The 17,393-nt window shown below is 37.0% G+C and overlaps 2 protein-coding genes and 1 long non-coding RNA gene across 4 annotated transcripts; 1 reads left to right on the forward strand and 2 right to left on the reverse strand.

Annotated features, from left to right (window-relative positions):
- Nucleotides 1–609: 609 nt before the first annotated feature.
- Nucleotides 610–10,111, forward strand: mitfa (melanocyte inducing transcription factor a). 2 transcript variants are annotated; one of them, XM_088338535.1, is made up of 9 exons: nucleotides 610–794; nucleotides 2,620–2,832; nucleotides 2,924–3,019; nucleotides 3,099–3,207; nucleotides 3,845–3,928; nucleotides 5,354–5,410; nucleotides 5,954–6,029; nucleotides 6,288–6,435; nucleotides 9,015–10,111. In XM_088338535.1, the coding sequence occupies exons 1-9, from the start codon at nucleotides 762–764 to the stop codon at nucleotides 9,405–9,407; spliced, it is 1,209 nt and encodes a 402-aa protein (XP_088194661.1). In that variant the 5' UTR covers nucleotides 610–761; the 3' UTR covers nucleotides 9,408–10,111. The 2 variants fall into 2 exon arrangements, with proteins under 2 accessions (XP_088194661.1, XP_088194662.1); XM_088338536.1 differs by lacking the exon at nucleotides 3,845–3,928.
- LOC148364444 (uncharacterized) lies at nucleotides 2,230–7,529 on the reverse strand. Its single transcript, XR_015850755.1, has 3 exons — nucleotides 7,426–7,529; nucleotides 3,103–3,175; nucleotides 2,230–2,819 (listed from the first exon to the last, which is right to left on the reverse strand). It is a non-coding gene; the product is annotated as an uncharacterized LOC148364444 (long non-coding RNA).
- Nucleotides 10,112–10,522: 411 nt separating the features above from the next.
- fam217bb (family with sequence similarity 217 member Bb) lies at nucleotides 10,523–15,987 on the reverse strand. The gene is made up of 2 exons (XM_088337202.1): nucleotides 15,974–15,987; nucleotides 10,523–13,104 (listed from the first exon to the last, which is right to left on the reverse strand). The coding sequence occupies exon 2, from the start codon at nucleotides 13,074–13,076 to the stop codon at nucleotides 11,970–11,972; it is 1,107 nt and encodes a 368-aa protein (XP_088193328.1). The 5' UTR covers nucleotides 13,077–13,104; nucleotides 15,974–15,987; the 3' UTR covers nucleotides 10,523–11,969.
- Nucleotides 15,988–17,393: the final 1,406 nt, after the last annotated feature.

Here is a 17,393-nt window from a genome sequence, read left to right on the forward strand (position 1 = left end):
TTGGGATGTTGCCAATAATGATGTTTGACACTGTGGTCAATAGTGTTACCCATAATAAGGTTATAATGTTCATTAGCACAGATGTTCTATAGAAGCCTTAAAAGTGCTATAAATATGACAGATGATGTCAAGCAGTGCCCGCTCGAGAGAATGATGCCCGTGGCAATACCCAAAAAAATTTGATCAAAAAAATAAAACGCATTTCAATGTTTTCATGCTGCTTAAAAAAATCGCCAACCCCCGCCCAAAAATGTTCAACTTTTAAACAACCCCCCTAAATCGTGCACATAAAAACCATGTCTAAAAATCTGCTTTTAACACCCGCCATACATCAGCTTTTTTGCTATGTCTGGCTTGTGTGCGGACAGAAGCACTCAGTTGTAGTCTTGATAATCAGAACAAACAATGTTCTATACTTGATGAGCAGAACGAAAGAATAAATGTTAGTTGGCCTTAAGCTAGCTTCAGTTCGCAGACTTCTGGCCAAATCATAAAAAGGCTTCTTTGTGAGCTGGAAGCAGTGACGTCAAACAGGCTCCATAAAGACATAAATTCATAGTTTAGCCAGAACAACACAACAGAGGGAGGTGTCCCTCTCTGTTTTTTAACTTGCATAACTAATGAGCCTTAAATCCTTGATAACTTAGCCAGGGAAGGCTGACTGCCACCACATTGACTCACGCTAGGCTAACAGGGTAAAACGAGATAGCAAACCTAGCGAAGTGAAAGTGTGAATTGTTTATTTTTTTACAAAACCTATCATGTTGGAAATGCTTGAGTACAGTCACTATCAGGTAAGATGGCTGGATTTTATACTCGTGTTTTCACTCAGACTATTTTCATTTGAATTGTGTGTGTGAAATGAATTACATGGCCGCTGCCAATATAGTTATTATACTCATTGTCATATATACAGAAGTACTTCACTTATTTTACTTTGATTACTTCGTTAAATATTGAGTGATACAAAGCAAAGCTTTTCATGTTAGATCATTTTAGCAATTCTGTGCGGATAACCAATTTTCTTGACCAATAGCTTTGAATGCAAGATGGAAAAATAGTAACCTCTACTTTTTTATCGGGATTTTTTTGCCTATTCTAGACAATCCTACATGGTTTTAGGCAAACAGTGGATCCCACACATACAAAATAGGCCTAGATTAGAACCAACAAACTCAACGTCATCTATAAGCTTCATGAGAATTAGTAGTGGATAAATTGATGATTATTGCCATTATTTTACAGTATTCTACTAAAATGATTCAAAACGTCCCGAGAAGTGATGAACTATTCAGGAAAAAAACATGTTTTTTAATGAGCTTCAGTGTTTATCTAATAGTTAAAGATTAACACTGTACTGGATAGCTCAGGAAAGTGTTAACATTTTCCATTTTTCGAAACCACATGTGTCAAACCCATGGCCCGCTGGCCAAATGTGACCCGCCGCTTCATTTCATGTGGGCAGCGAGACAATGTTGAGAGAATCAAAAAAGAAAAGTGTGATTATTGTTTTCAGGTCTGCATGAGTTTCCTCAAGTTAAATAACCTGTAGTGCAAATGAATTAAATTGCTCTTTTTTTCTTTTTTCAACTAATGCACAGTTGATAAACACTACAAGGGATTCAATCTCACTGGAGAAAAAATATTAAAAGAAAAAAATACACTCAATAATCAATTCATAATTAAACCTTACAATCTAGCGCTTTACCAGTGGTGGGCTGTCAGGGCCCGCAAGGCCTTCTCTGCTGGCCTAAACATATCTGAATCATGTGAAGGCAATTAGATCTTGTCGACGAACCTTTATTAAATAATTTCAAATTGTCTGTCAGCTTCCTATCATTGCTTTTCCTCTGGTCGTGCTATTTCCAGATGTGTGTCTTCATATTTAAGCATTTAACCAATCACGTTTCAAGTTTCCAGGGTCAGAAAATTAGACATCAGTTCTGCAGGCCCTGAGACACAGAATAAGTGCCAAAAAAAGCTGTTTGTTTATCCAATTAGATTTTGAGTTGATGCACACAGGGCCTTCTAGTTGGCTTAGGGAAAAGTCTGCTTTTTCACAAACTATAGTTGGCTAGGGCGTAACAAAGGTTTACAATAAAAAGGTGAAGAAAAATATCCCTGTGTCCACTGCTTCTGTCGTACAGACATTTTCAGCCCTAAGTCGAATTAATAATCTAGGCCAGAAATACGACAGGACAGGCTTGACTCTCAGCGTTAGCGTCTATCGCAATTAAAAAAAAACTTCTTGGTGGAACAGAAACGCACAGATAATCGTTACGACAAAGTAACTGAAAGCTAATAGAAAGAAAGAAGGACTAATCTTGGGCACACATGAAAAGGATAATGAGTGATTAAAAAGTGACTATGTTCCTAAATAATTGTGGAATTTTATGAGGTTATTAGTGATGTATGCTTATATGTGTCCCAGATGTAGCTGCAGTAAATGTTTTGAAGCCATAAAAAAGTTATTGAGAATTAGATTGAATCGGACATAGCACTACTGTAGGCCTCAATGTGAAATATAGGGCTCGCCACTATGGTTTACAAATAGCAGCATAAAAAGCAGTATTAAAATCCATCATATGAAACATTGACACTTATCTTGTGCTTATGTAGGTGCAATCCCATCTGGACAATCCCAGCAAGTACCACATCCCGCAGAACCAAAGGCAGCAAGTGAGACCTTATCTGTCCCCCGGCCTCGCGGGCAAAGCTGGCGGAGTGTGCCCGAGCCAGCCCCCCGAACACGGCATGCCACCCGGGCCCGCCAGCAGTGCCCCCAACAGTCCCATGGCTCATCTCACCCTAACTTCCAACTGCGAGAAAGAGGTACATTCAGCAAAGGTCGATATTATCAACAGTGCACTTATTTCCATTTGGAGTATTCTTAGAAAGGAATGCATCTTTTCCTTTCATAAAGATGGATGACGTCATTGATGACATTATCAGCATGGAATCAAGTTACAATGAAGAGGTTCTCGGACTCATGGATCAGGGAATTCAACTAAGCACCGCAGTAACTACAACTTTATTCCTTTTTTTCTATTACAAAATGGAGATTAAAAATCTTTAATTTCCTTTTTATCCGTCCAAAGATACCTGTAACGGGAAATCTTCTCGAAGTATATAGCAACCAGGGACTCCCCCTACCAGGCCACGCCATCAGCAACTCCTGCCCACCAAACATCAAAAGGGAGTACACAGGTAAAGTACTGAAAAACACAGATTATTTCACTGTTGAGACATTTTTTAACATATTAGTTTTGCTGAACATTGCATTGAAAAAACAAGTAAAATATGTCAAATATTATTCCTAGGAGAAATTAACTTTTAAGAGATCTTTTTGTAAACATCTTGTTTTACTTACATTACTTTGATAAAAGTACTATTTATTGATCTATTTGAGATCATTCATTATAATATTGTAAAAACATGAACACTACTATTTCAAATGGGCGAAATTGTATTCTACATCAGATAATTTTACTCGTTTTGAGCATTTTTGTTGGACTAAATAAACACAATAGCAGCATTGGAAAATAAGAAATATAATTATGAGTAGAAAAATAGTTTGCAGTGGACTTGTCCGAACAATTAAATGATTTAAACTAAGGATGCATTATTGTTCAAAATATCCTCATGAATCCGATTTTTGTTGTGAGTTATTGTAATTGCAATTTATCGGTGAAAAACCAAGGGACATTTTGGTAAATTCCTATCTTTTAAAATACATTTTTTTTATTACGATGCACCATTGTATTTATATTGTGTGCAATTTAAAAATGCACAAAATACAAAAAAATGAATATTATGTCAATCATTTATCAAACAATTGCTCCAGCTCCTGGCATGAAGCAAGTACTGGGCAAACCTGGACCGTGTGGCCGGTACGAAAACTATCAAAGATCAGATGGCTTTCCAGTAGGTAAGCAAAATGAAAAGAGATTCTAAACATGGTTGATCTGGATTTTTGAGCACATTTTGTGAAACGTTAAAATTGCACACAATATAAATCACTTGAATTTGAAAAGGTGGGATTGTTTTTATAGGCTAATCCTAAAAGTATTTCGCCATTTAAAAAAATCATATTGTTAAATGTACCATATTTTTAGATTCTAATTTGAAATCAATCTCATCAATCAAAAATGCCGCATCGAAAGGAAAACCTATGTAAACTAAGCAGCACAGGAATTTGAGCAAAGTTTTGGGGAAGTTTAGTTTATAAAAAAATACAAATACACTGTCCTGTTTTAAAAATAGCTCACCAGTGATGGGACATGATCAGTATTTTCAAATAAGTTAATTCTTCCCCCCCAAAATCAAAATGAGCCTATTTTATATATGTAAATCACTCAGTGCCCTTATACCAGTGAGATGTTTTAGTTGTTGACTGAGTTTCTTTTAATCCAACTCCCCAAAAATTACAACCTTCTAATAACATAATAACATATTAACAAATCAGTAATTACACAAACTCCCAATATAGAAAAGCTTATCAAACGGATAACCTTTCACGCTAATCAGTAACAAAAATTAGCCCTTATCTTCAAAAAGTTGACTCTGATTTAAAGCAAACAAGATTCATTTGGATTAAAAACTCCCACATAAAGGAAGATATATTTACATTTTTTTTTAATAATGAATAAATACTGAGTTGAATTAATACAACCGTTTTCAACTACTCTATTTCACTATATATTTTGCACAGCTCCTAATAGAACAATTTAAAAAAAAAAAAAATTTCTTAGAAGAAAAACATGTTGGCTTTCATTTTTGTGCAATATGCCAATTTGAAAAAAAAAATACATCTCTAAGCACAATGCGAGAATTAATTGTAGTTTTAGGTAGCCGTTCCACACTAAAAAGAAAAGAATTGAGGTTTAAAATATACGATTTAAAATATTTTTAAATATTTAACTCCACCGTAAAGAGGTTTGGGGAACAGCAGCTCGAATTTGTATATACAGTTTAGACCTTAGTACTAGGACAAATAAAGCTTTATGAAGTACTTGTGATGTTTTAATTGTTTTCATCTGTTTTATCATTTATTGCACTCTTAAAATGATCAACATTTAATTGCACTTTGCCATGAGTTAAACAAAAAACAAAGGCACCACTTAAAGGGGTAAAAATGTTGCAACTGCTTCATGGAGCTTCATTTTCCCATCACTACTGAGAAAAGTCACATAACATGAAAAAAGTGCCTTACTTACTACATAACCCAAAAATATAATGTGAAAACGTTAGTGTCTGAAATTGAAACAACTAGAAAAAACAAACAGGAAATGAGATGATTTCACAGTCTTTGATTACTTGATAGCAATAATCTCACTTTGTTTTTGCTTTAAAGAGGCTGAAGTTCGTGCTCTGGCAAAAGAGCGACAGAAAAAGGACAACCACAACTTGAGTGAGTCGCTTTTAGATTTATTTTATAATTTCACTATATGGGTGGATGGATGTGAATGTTATTATAAGTAAAAAAAATATTGCAAGTGCTTCATGAAACTTCATTTTTGCATCATTAATTATTGACACTGTTTGAGACGGACATTTTCCTTCGTTTTCTGAAACAGTAGACGTTGGGATATGGCCGTCCGGCCTTATAGTGTTTTCACTTTATGGTGCGGTATAAGATGTTTTTTCGGCCCCACTTCACGGCTTTGTCCCTTTAATATTACTTTTGCTTGCCAAAGAACTTGTAAAATTCAAACTTTGTGGTGTTCGTGCCTATGTAGAGTTTTCGATACCTCTCAGCTTTTGGTGGACATCATTTCAAAAATGCTGGTTTACTGTTGGTTCGCGTCGCCACATCATAAAAATGCAGAGATTACGCTTTGCGATTCCCACCTCAAAACGGATTTATGTTAATGGAATATCCCAGGGATCTACTGTTTATCTTTTAAAGCTAAAAAAAGAGTTCCAAAGCTAACTCTTTTTGTCTAACTTGCAGTTGAACGAAGACGAAGATTCAACATAAACGATCGGATCAAAGAACTTGGAACTTTAATACCAAAGTCAAATGATCCGTGAGTATGTTTGAAATGCATCAAAGCTCACGCGCACACACATTTGGGATTTCCCCCCCCCCCCCCCCCCCTCCCCCCGTTCACAGTTTTAAATCAGCTATCAACGGTATTGGGTTCACTGTCCTTCCCACCCAGCCCCTGTGCCCTTTAAGTGTAATGATTTATTTGTTCATATTGCCCATGAAGAATGGTCTGTTGTTCCGGACAGATGCTCAGCTGACTCTTGACTTTAGACCTTTTGTCTCCTGTATACCCCAGAGATATGCGCTGGAATAAGGGAACCATTCTAAAAGCTTCAGTGGACTATATAAGGAAACTTCAGCGGGAGCAGCAAAGGACCAAAGAGCTCGAGTGCAGACAGCGGAAGTTGGAGCATACAAATCGTCACTTGATGCTTCGGATTCAGGTGGGTTTCCAGGCTTGCAAATAACACAAGGGCAGTGAGAAAACTTTCATCCACGTCGGATGTAGAAATGGGAAAAGGAAGTTTCATGGAGCTCCTTCTTTGAATCATCATCTTAATTATTTTTTTACACTGTGCTGGATCTCAGGTGTATAGCTAGTAAACTATTCTTTGAATTCAGTAACCACAATTATTTTTACTACAAATACTTGTATGGTTATTATTATTATTATTATTGTTATGAAGTTTTATGAAGCACAATTTTAAAATCATCATATTAATTATTACATAATTTTTATTTATTTATTTTTATTTTTTTATTTTTTTAGACCCGGTTAATGGGGACCAAAACCACCCACGAAAAGTGAAAATCTGCGAAGTAGTGACGCCCCTTCAAAAATGCTTAAAAAAACTTTTTTTTTTTCAATAATTATTTTATTTTATTATTATTATTATTATTATATTTTAGACCCGCGAAGCTCTGAACCCGCAAACGTGGGACCGCAAAGTAGCGAGGTCTCACTGTATTTTCAAAAACCTAGAATTGTTATTATTACTATTACTATTTTGCTTTCTGCAGATTATTATTCATACACTTGCCACTAACCATCACATAATCTATATTGTCCTAAAACAACAACTAAAACATAAAGAACCAAAAAAGTGAAGTTAGTTACCGTATATTACATCATGTTATGCTCTTATTCTACGCTATCACGGGGAATAGTTCAAGACAATTTTAGTCAACCAAAACAATTCCTGTAATAACTTATTGTAATCATTTATACTTAGAGATGATTCTTCTCTATTTTTTTAAAAAATGGGACGACGAAAAAATTAAATCATTTAACTGTAAATTACGTCATGACATGCTCTTACGCTAAGCTAAGACAACAAAACAGATAGCCTAAAGGAAGTTACTGCCAGCTCTAATTGACCAAAACTATCAACAACACTATTAAAATAATGATGGGTTTTTTTAATCCTACTTACGGACAATTGTTGTTTGATTTACAACATAAAGGATTAAGACGAAGATCCATAGGAGCGATTCAACGTTGCGAGGCCATGTTGAAGATGTCATCGTAACATATACGATTATACACCACAAGATGGCGCTCAACGGGTACTCAACGTATACAATTATCATATTTGAATTTTATAGTCCAATTACGTTAACTGCCGCATTTTTAAACCCACGGGCGGAAGCACCCCCAAATTCAACCCAAGCACCCCCCAAAGATATAGCATTTTTAAAACTCTTTTCCTTAGCGATATGCTTAAGTATGATGAAAAACGCTAAAAAAGAAATAATAATCAGCCAGAAACTCTGGCTATGAACCTAAAATCGCCCGTTTAAACATAACTGGGCCATTTCGTCAATAGATTTAGTAAATGTAACTATAAATAAATATAAATAAACAGATATTGTGCTTCTTCCTGTTCCTTTTTGCACATGTTGTGTCAACTCTGTTTTTTTTAATTGTAGTTTTGTTTTTATCGTGTTCGAAATAAAGTATCCATCCTTCCTTCATTCATTCATTCATTCATTTATTCACCCATTCATCCATCCATTCATATCATAAGCACCCCCATTACATTTCATAGATTAATTGGCCCCTAAAACTGATAATTGGATTGGCCACCCACAAGTATAGACAAGTGATCACAATAAAGTGTTTACTATAACTTGCAGATAATTTTTGAAGAATTTGCTGGATACATTTTGAACATTTTGAATAAGAATTAAGAATTAAGTTAAGAGCTGCCCTATGATACTGATTAATATATTTAATATTTTCAACATTATTCTGAATGTCACATTACACAGTACTAAAACCAGAAAACACGGAGCTGTGATAGCTATGAAATATAAAGTTTTAAAATATGATATTAACAAAAGTAACTCGAAAAAGAGATTAGGTTAGCTCACCAACTCAATCAACTTAACAATTATAGAATATAGACAACAAAGCTATTCTCGAAAGGCTTACGTAGAAACGAAAGTTGTTGTTTTTTTTTAAATAAATTTGATTCCAATGGAAACTCAAAAATACCTTTATTATCCATAAAAACGGACTCTTGTCACCCACCCACCACCCATTTGATCTGTTGCCCTATGGTAGGCGCTACAGGTCGCTTAAAACAGACAGACAGGCTCGAGTTTCTTTTCCAGGGTCACCACCACCCTAAACTGGCGTGCAAAACTGTGAAAAAATATAACTTGTGACTCATTTGGGAATTTGTGTTGCCTCTTAATGTTATAGCACTATTTTCATTATATCTTATAGCGGTCTCAGGCACTATGTTGTAAATATTTTAGCATATTTATCCAGACAGTATTTGATCCTATTTTTCTCTTTAAAGACTTTATTACATGTTTACCCTGGAGTGCCATATCTAATCTCACTGCGTACAATGATTTACCACGTTGTTATCAATGACAATAACGACAATTCAATTCATAAATTACCTGATGAAGTGTAAATGTAATAGATTCAGGTGGTTATGCCTAGGTTTTTTCAAGGGATTGTAGTTTGGCATCTAGGGTGTCTCTGAATCCTTTTATATTTTTCACACAGGAGTTGGAGATCCAAGCACGGGCTCATGGTCTCACAATTGTATCAACTCCATCGGTGTGCGCGTCGGAGATGATGGGCCGGGTCATCAAGCAGGAGCCCATCCTGGACGACTGCAGTTCGGATCTTTATCACCACGCCTCGGGTCCCGACATGTCCCCTCCGACCACACTGGACCTCAACAACGGCACCATAAGCTTTGATCCGATTCCCGCAAGTGGCGGGGATTGCGGCCCGTACGGAAATCCCAGGTCTTGTAAAATGAAAGAACTCGTCAGGGACAACACTTTGTCACCGATTTCTCCAAGCGACCCGTTATTATCGTCAATGTCTCCAGATAGTTCGGCTAACATCCACCACAGTTCTAGAATGGAGGACAAGGAATGTTCCTGTTAGCTTAGTCTGCAGCCTCACTGACTTTACGTTTGTAGCATCTCAGCAATGAGACGCGCATTTTCATTCAGAAATTCAAAGGTCTTTTTTCATTGTATAAGTTGTTTTTCTGTTAGATTGAATGTATGGTAGAAGAAATGTGCTGGATTAGTACCTTTATGCAAGATTTCCTAATTATTTATCACCATAAAGAAGATTGCTGTTTAGTTCGCATCTCAAATATATGATGCTGATTTTGTTGACATTTCTTGAACAGTGATGTCACTTGCATAAAAGTGATGCCTTTTGGGATCTATGGAGATTTTTTTCGTCTTCAACGATTGTGAAGAAATAAGTGAACTGAATGGACACATTTACGAGATTCTGACCTGCCAAAACAACCTAGGCTATAGAGTTAGTAAGTTTCAACCAAGTTCACGCATCCCACTAGGGACGTCCGGCATCACTTCCCGTGGTGTTTTTTGGGCAAGAACAGCCCGGCGGCACCCATCCCTCTCCAGGCCGTTTTTAGAGGGTTAGGGGTTTGCTCCCCCACATGAAACAGATGGTACTGGTTTCCATGTTTACCAAGTGGCGGGAGAAGGTTCCTGATTTGACTTAGATACAGCACTTTCATCGCCTGGTCACTGTTCTTGTTCTTTGTAAAGCGTCATCCCGCTCTTCAGAGATGAGCCGGACCTCAGCATTGACGGAAGCGGCATGTGACGTTACTGATACGATCAGGACTGAAAGGTTTAAAAACAAACTTTGTCCTCATTGAAAAAACTCGTTTTTATTCAATTCAATTTCAAGCCAGAATACGTAAAGAGCATTTATAAGGTCGATTTGTCTTTACTGTGCTTTGTTTTTACATTCAGAAAATGACGATCATATTTTATTATCCTTTGCCAAGCCCCCATCCCTTATCCCACCCCAGAAAGAAAAAAACAAAAAACAAAAATAAATAAAATAAAAAAAGGCCAAACCAAGAACTGATTAACTTTGACCGTGGCTTTTCATTTGTCAGTTTTAAATACGTGTTTGCAAAAATGCCCCGTCCTTTAATTAAGATTACTGGAAAGCATCTTCAACGCACACACATACAAAACAAAACTTTAATTTTTTAATTTTTTGGTGGGAGTAAATATTTGTACAAACTACATTCAGGAGTCAAGAACGGTCCTGAAAGTGCCACAGAGCAATAAATAAAAATGAACTTTTTAAATAAAAAACATATAGCTAAATATCAGGCAATTATGAGATATGAATATGCATTTTTCAAATTAGAAACGTGTATTTACTGTAGAGCATTCTGAAATAAAAGTCCATTGTGCAAGAGGACGTCTTGTAACAAAAATACTTTGCGTAAAATAATCTTCAAAATTAACGTGAAATTACATTTGTATGAAACAGGGTTAGTACACATTTTTCCATGGCCAAATTTAAATATTTTTTAAGCATTTCAGCAAATTTCCCAATTTTCTCCACCATCCGGCATCTTAGTCTCTTCACCTGTCCCCCTACGACACATAGGGATAAGGCTTCCCATGACAACACCATACAAAATAATGCCAGCTGCCGTTAGTCACAAAGGAAGAAGAAATACAATGTCAAAATGAAGCCACCAAAGCAAGCGTGTCCGTGTTACTTTTGAGAACACTTGATTATTATTTTTTGTTCAGTTACCGCATTGTCTATCGATTCAGACTGCTAGGAAACAATGGCAAGAATTTCAAGTATTTTCAAGCACTTCATCCAAAATTCAAGCACTTTTGAAACCTTGGAAAGAAAACATTAAGATTCAAGCATTTTCAAGGATTTCAAGCACTTGTATAAATCCAAATCAAATGTAGGATGATCTTCAATTTGGGATAACGATTTTGATTAATAGATTTTAAAGAAATATCCGGACATTGCTGTCAGTTAGATCTTTTTATTGTGTGCACCTTTTTCCGAGTACAGGACAGTACCGTAGTGCTTCTTTCTGCCGCTACCGGCGTTTGGTGGCGCTGTGAGAGGTCACCCAGCATCCACCACGAAGAGGAAATCCGGCTTCTACTCCCTGGTTCGTGTGTAATCATAACAACGTGTACTGTATCGCTACAGCGCTAAGAACTTAAACCTTTTTGTTGTTTAATATCTCATGCATCCATTCAATATGGTTGGTTTAAAGTGTAAAGAAGAGGTAAGCCGTTTCTTTTGAAATGAAAGTGTGATACGAAAGTTTGATGCGGTTGAGAAAATGGTCGGAACGCTTTTTTTGGCCACTTTTTACCACGGAGGAGGACCTCTTGAAGCACATCTTCCAAAAGTAAGTTAAAATAAAAATGTATTTATCTTTATAGAGCATATTATTTTATGAATTGTTTATTTTTCAGTACAAAACAATACAGGTTACCTATACAAGCCTTAAACATACTTATATAAACCTTAAACAAATAAAATATAGCACTGAAGCAACTTATCTTGTTCGTAAGTAGGGCAGCTTCTGTATATTTTTTTTCTCAATCTGCCCTTGCAGGTGTTAAAAGAGCAGCACATTTTGCAAGTCCTGACAAAATAAATATATAAAAAAGTCACCACTTATTACGGAACAAGTGAAAGTTTTTTTAGTCTGTCCATTGCAGCATATTTAGACCCAGGTAAATTGTCCTTTATTGCATTGACGGCATCAGGTTTAATTTCCTTCTCTCTGGGAAGAGCCGTTTGCCTTTTATGTTTTGTTTGAAAACCTCTTCCTGTTCTCTCAAATCCAGCTTGTCTTTCGGCACCACTTTTTCTCTGCTCGGAAACGCTTCTTCTCAAACGGGATGCCTTGTTTCCATTGCATTCTCCTTGTTGATTTGGACCTTCCCTCGAGGCGCTGGAGCACCTGGCGGGTTTGTGTTTAGCTTCTTGGGCAGGATTGCGAATGTTTCCCAAAGCTTGCATTCTCTTTACGTGGATCGAATTAGTCCTGGCGGGACTGCCGGACCTCGGTTTTCGAAAGTTGTTTTTCTCAAGGTGTGAGCGATTCTCACTGGAACTCCTTTTAGGTATGAATACGGCACCGTGATGCCCCGTCAAGGGGGTGAGTCTTGATTGGTGGTTGCAAGGGTAACAATTTGAAGTTCTGTGAGCGTGGCCGGTGCAACGTCCAGCAAAAGTAGAAAGGAAAGTCATAGGGAAAGCGCGCTGACACTGAAGAAAACATTTCGGAGAGCTGAGACGAGATGAAAAAGCACTAGGTGTCTTATGACAGGTGGCTGCCCCACCTTCTTCCTGAATAGTTCTAAATTGATGGGACTCCAATTCCAGAAGTCTTTCCAAGTACCTTTCCAGAGGGGCTGCAGGCTTGTGTCGCGAAGCCCCTCGATGTTCTATGTTGTAGAAAAAACACAGCTGACTTATTGTCCACGAGTTAAACGGAGGAGGGAGAAAGTCCGGGAAGTCATACCCATTGAGTTTTTGAGTCTTGGTTTTGATAACGTGAGACGTACAGTCTATGGTTTGGATGACTTCTGGTCTCAGCTCAAGCTTTGGAGGAACTCCACCCGAAGGTAAAGTAGAACTTCTTTCGGAGTCAGACACGTCAGAGTCACTGTTTTCCTCCTCTGTAATATTTGTGTCCTCCGCAGTAATTTTGATCCTGTTTTTGTGATAATTCTTCAACGGTCTGCAATGTTGGGCAAAGTGCTGGATGACTGGATCCATTGCAAAGGAGATGATGATGACACTTTGCCTGAAACACAAAATGCAAAGTAGCATACCTGTCAACTGAACGTATGTAAAAGGGATTTTTAGATAAGGTTTACTAGATCCATCAAATTATGAGTTGAAAATTACATCTTTGGGGTGGTGTTAGAATTGAGGAGCGGTGGACCTCAGAAAATTTGTGTGAGAGAAAATGACAGTTGGCTTGCGTGCGAGTGTAGATTGTAACCTTAAAATGATGAAGTTATATTGCATTTGGTGTTTTGTTTGATACGGCTGGACGGTTGTTGAGATTTTCACAGGAATGTGCTTGTATATAGATCTCATAAACTGAAATTGATGTTTCCTATGTTCTATTGTGTATTCTACTCAAAGAACGATCGATCCAACCATTATCTGTACCTCTTATACTCACTAGATTGACAGAGGTGCTGGATCCCATCCCAGCGGTCTTCCAACAGTAGGCAGTGGACACCCTGAACTGATTGCCAGCCCCTCCCAGGGCCCACAGAGACAAGCATTGATATGCTAATTCATACCCAGGGACAATTAGGAGTCACCAATCAAAATGACATGCATGATTTTGAAATGTGGGAGGAAACCAAAGTTCCCGGAGTAAACCCACACAGGCACGAGGAGAACATGCAAACTCTTCACAGGAAGACTGTTTGATTTGTACCAATGACCTCAGAACCGTCCGACAGACGCGCTTAACACCCAGCGGTTTTGTTATAAAACAAAACACAACTGAAGTTACATATCGTAATCATGGTTAAACAATGAATCATTTATAAATGATGAAAGTACATCATCATGACTAAACATAGGCAGCGACATATATCAATATCAAAGACAACGTATACGTTTTCCCAGTATTTTATACGTTTTTAGATCATTACAAATTGTGTGCGTACGTCATAAAAAATATATGGGAATTTGATTTTAAATATACTGCTCCGTATAATAGTCAACACTAAATTTATTTGATGTGAGGAAATAACTAAAAAAGATGCTGAAACAATTTTAGATTAGTTTTTTGGTAAATAAAATATACTGGTTTGACACAAATCAGTCTACCTATCTGTCATGCTGTGAGTAAAATGGAACCACGTTATATTTCTAAAATTTCTTTTTGGGGAAAAAAGGGAAATGCAATAATCAATAAGGGGAGTATTTGGCTGACGTTGACGAGTAAGAAGTAGAAATAGGCAAATTGCATTTCATTACGCCTACGTGACATTTTCAAATTCTATATGGCAAAACAGATGCACATACCTGTCATCCTGTACGTTTTTGCCATACAAAGTATGTTTATTATGCATTTTAAGACGTGTACGACGTACAAGGAAATCTGTACGGAAAAACGCAAATTGGTCGATTATCGGTACCATCCGGTATACACCGACTATTACGAAACGGCAAATCAATCACGTCAAACGAGTTCGCCGCGGTAGCCTCTATCTCGGTATCGGTTTATTTTCGTTGCAAACGAAGCGAGCGGTTTGATGCTGCTACTGTGCGCATGCGTCTGCTGCCTGGGAATTTCGCATCATGCATCATTCCGTGGTAGTTGTGTGAGGTCCATCTCTTTTTAGACAACCGGCTTTTCCGGCTCAACTCATTAAAGAGAGCCAATTCTCAAACGGCTCACTCGCTTTGATGCATTATATTACGAATTGTTATGTTGTATAAAGAAGTTAAGAAAAAAAGGAAGTATAAAAGGAGAAAATGAAAAAAGACAGGTTTGTGGTTATCCCTTTAATCGGTATATTACCAACAATAATTTAATGCAAAAAATGAATTAGTAATTTGAATATAAGAAAAATCTACTTAATTATATTTGCATGTATTTTTTCCTTCTACAGTGAACGTCCAAGCTACTTAATTTTTGAACTTTTTTATAATAAACCTCATTCATGTCGAGCAACTCAGTATTTCACAACAAAATGATAATTAACAATACATATGATATAACGAAACACATGTACAATATAACACGTTAAACTACATAAATAAACACGTTTGAAAAAAAATATGGTGTAAGATTATTTTGTTTTTTGTGAGGGAAAATACGACAGTTTGTAAGAGAATGGAGCCCTGGAGATTGACAGGTATGGATGCAAGAAGAAAAACGATATGTAATGAATTCCATTGCACTAAACAAGACCACCATCCAGCGGAATAAAATATATTGTAAGCGCCCCATACATTTTATACATTCTCCCGTCTCTTTTCCGTTGGCTAAATTGAAAACATTTGCACATTATACACTAAAAATGTTAGTGAAAATGTGTACTTTGGAGCTATTTGCAACAGTAATTATTCTCTTGGCCTCCTTTGCAATTAATTGATTTTTTAATGAGCATCGTAGCCATAAACGCGCCTTCGTATTTTGAATGCAAAGCAATTGAAATAATAGCCCATAATCCGGGATGCATTGTAGTTTTAGAGATACATGCCGTGCTTCTGAATGTTACGTTCCAAAAATATCACAATCTTAAAATCAGAGGCGCAATGGCAGTAGGCATCAACACATCTTTTGTCGAATCTTTTGTGTCTATTAAACGCACTACCTGAAAATGACAGGTCCTCAGTCTGTTGCTCCAAAATGCTTGCTTCTTTGACTATTCTTTTGGGAAAATATCATAAATAATAAATACGGTGCATCAAGCTTGTTTTTCTTTCGTAGCTCCACCCTCGATGCGTTTCGAGCCCGGAGATGGCGTCGGGGATGTGCTTCCTGTTGATTTTACTTGCATGATCAGATTTTAAAATTATATTGCTTTAAAAATGAATAGTGACTTTTTTGAGTCCATGCAATTTTCAATTTCAGTCTGTTTTAGTGGATTGATGATAAATATAATAGTTAATTCTCTAATTAATATTTTTTTTATAACCTGCATTGCTTTAACGCCATGTCTGCCAAATCAAATATGGCGGACACACCGACGTGCCACAGAAATCAACGATGCTTTTGATGTCCAGCACAACTTCATATATATATATATATATATATATATATATATATATATATATATATATATATATATATATATATATATATATATATATATATATATATATATATATATATATATATATTTTTTATTTTTATTTTTTTTAGTATATATTAAATGTAGTATATCATATAATATTAAATATTATGACACACAGAGACGGAGAACTCACTCGCTCATTCACACCGAGGGACTATTTGAACCGATCAATTAACCTGACATGCATGTATTGGAATGTGGGAGGAAACCGGAGATCCCGGAGTGAACCCGCGCAAGCACAAGAAGCACATGCAAACTCTGCACAGGAAGGCTGGTAGCTGTATTCGAACCCATGATCTCTGCAGTAGCGGATTGATTTCGGAAAATACATTTAATGTGATGAATTCAGTGTTGGGCACGATACTGTAAAAGGTATTTGGTTATAGTTACTCACTTATTCTTCCAAAAGGTAAATGAGTTAGTAACTGAATTACTCTATAGTATAAGTAACTAGTTACAAGGGAAGGTTACTGTTTCCATGACTTAAAAAAGAAGTTGTTTGTCAAAGAGTTAGAATTTTTCGGAGCGAATTTGAAACACCACAGTGACATCTTTGATCACAGTTTACTTGAAAAGATAGGAATTCCGAAAGTAAGTTGTCGGTCTCTGTGTGCCCTGCGACTGGCTGGCAACCAGTTCAGGGTGTCCCCTGCCCACTGCCTGAAGATAGCCGGGATGGGCTCCAGCACCCCCGCGACACTACTGAGGATAAGCGGTGTAGATGATAGATGGATGGATGTTTCTCTCTGTAGGCCCTGCGACTGGTTGGCAACCAGTTCAGGGTGTCCCCTGCCCACTGCCCGAAGACAGGTGGGATGGGCTCCAGCACCCCCTGCGACCCTACTGAGGATAAGCATCGCAGATAATGGAGGGAATCTTTATACTATAAAGTATAAAGTTTATAGCCTTGAGGCAGTGTTGAGTTATAAAGTTTAAAGCTTTTTCATAGTCAATAGCCTGCACATGCCTGTTCCATACTACTTATATAATATGTATATTTATTGCACGACCATGTCCTTCTTTTATATATAGATAGATAGATAGAGAGTGAGAGAGAGAGAGAGAGAGAGGGATAGAGAGGGATAGAGAGAGAGAGAGAGATAGTTCACTCCTGCACTCTTATACATAAATATTTAATATGCATAGGCTGCTGTGCACTTCTGGTTGGACACTGCATTTCAATCTGCATTTTGTTGCCTTGTATTTGTGACTTGTGCAGTAACATTAAAGTTGAAACTTATCTAAAGTAATCTAATGTAGG

The sequence above is a fragment of the Urocampus carinirostris genome, chromosome 6, assembly GCF_059441175.1.
Source record: "Urocampus carinirostris isolate Australia breed hairy pipefish chromosome 6, RoL_Ucar_1.0, whole genome shotgun sequence".
NCBI classification, from domain to species: Eukaryota; Metazoa; Chordata; class Actinopteri; order Syngnathiformes; family Syngnathidae; genus Urocampus; species Urocampus carinirostris.

Bases quoted from the DNA above. Each gene is read 5' to 3' on its own strand.
- fam217bb (XM_088337202.1), bottom strand. From the start codon at position 13,076: ATGGATCCAGTCATCCAGCACTTTGCCCAACATTGCAGACCGTTGAAG.
- mitfa (XM_088338535.1), top strand. From the start codon at position 762: ATGTTGGAAATGCTTGAGTACAGTCACTATCAG. The intron at 2,833-2,923 runs GTACATTCAGCA...CCTTTCATAAAG, and splicing joins CTTCCAACTGCGAGAAAGAG to ATGGATGACGTCATTGATGA. The intron at 6,436-9,014 runs GTGGGTTTCCAG...TTTTTCACACAG, and splicing joins ACTTGATGCTTCGGATTCAG to GAGTTGGAGATCCAAGCACG.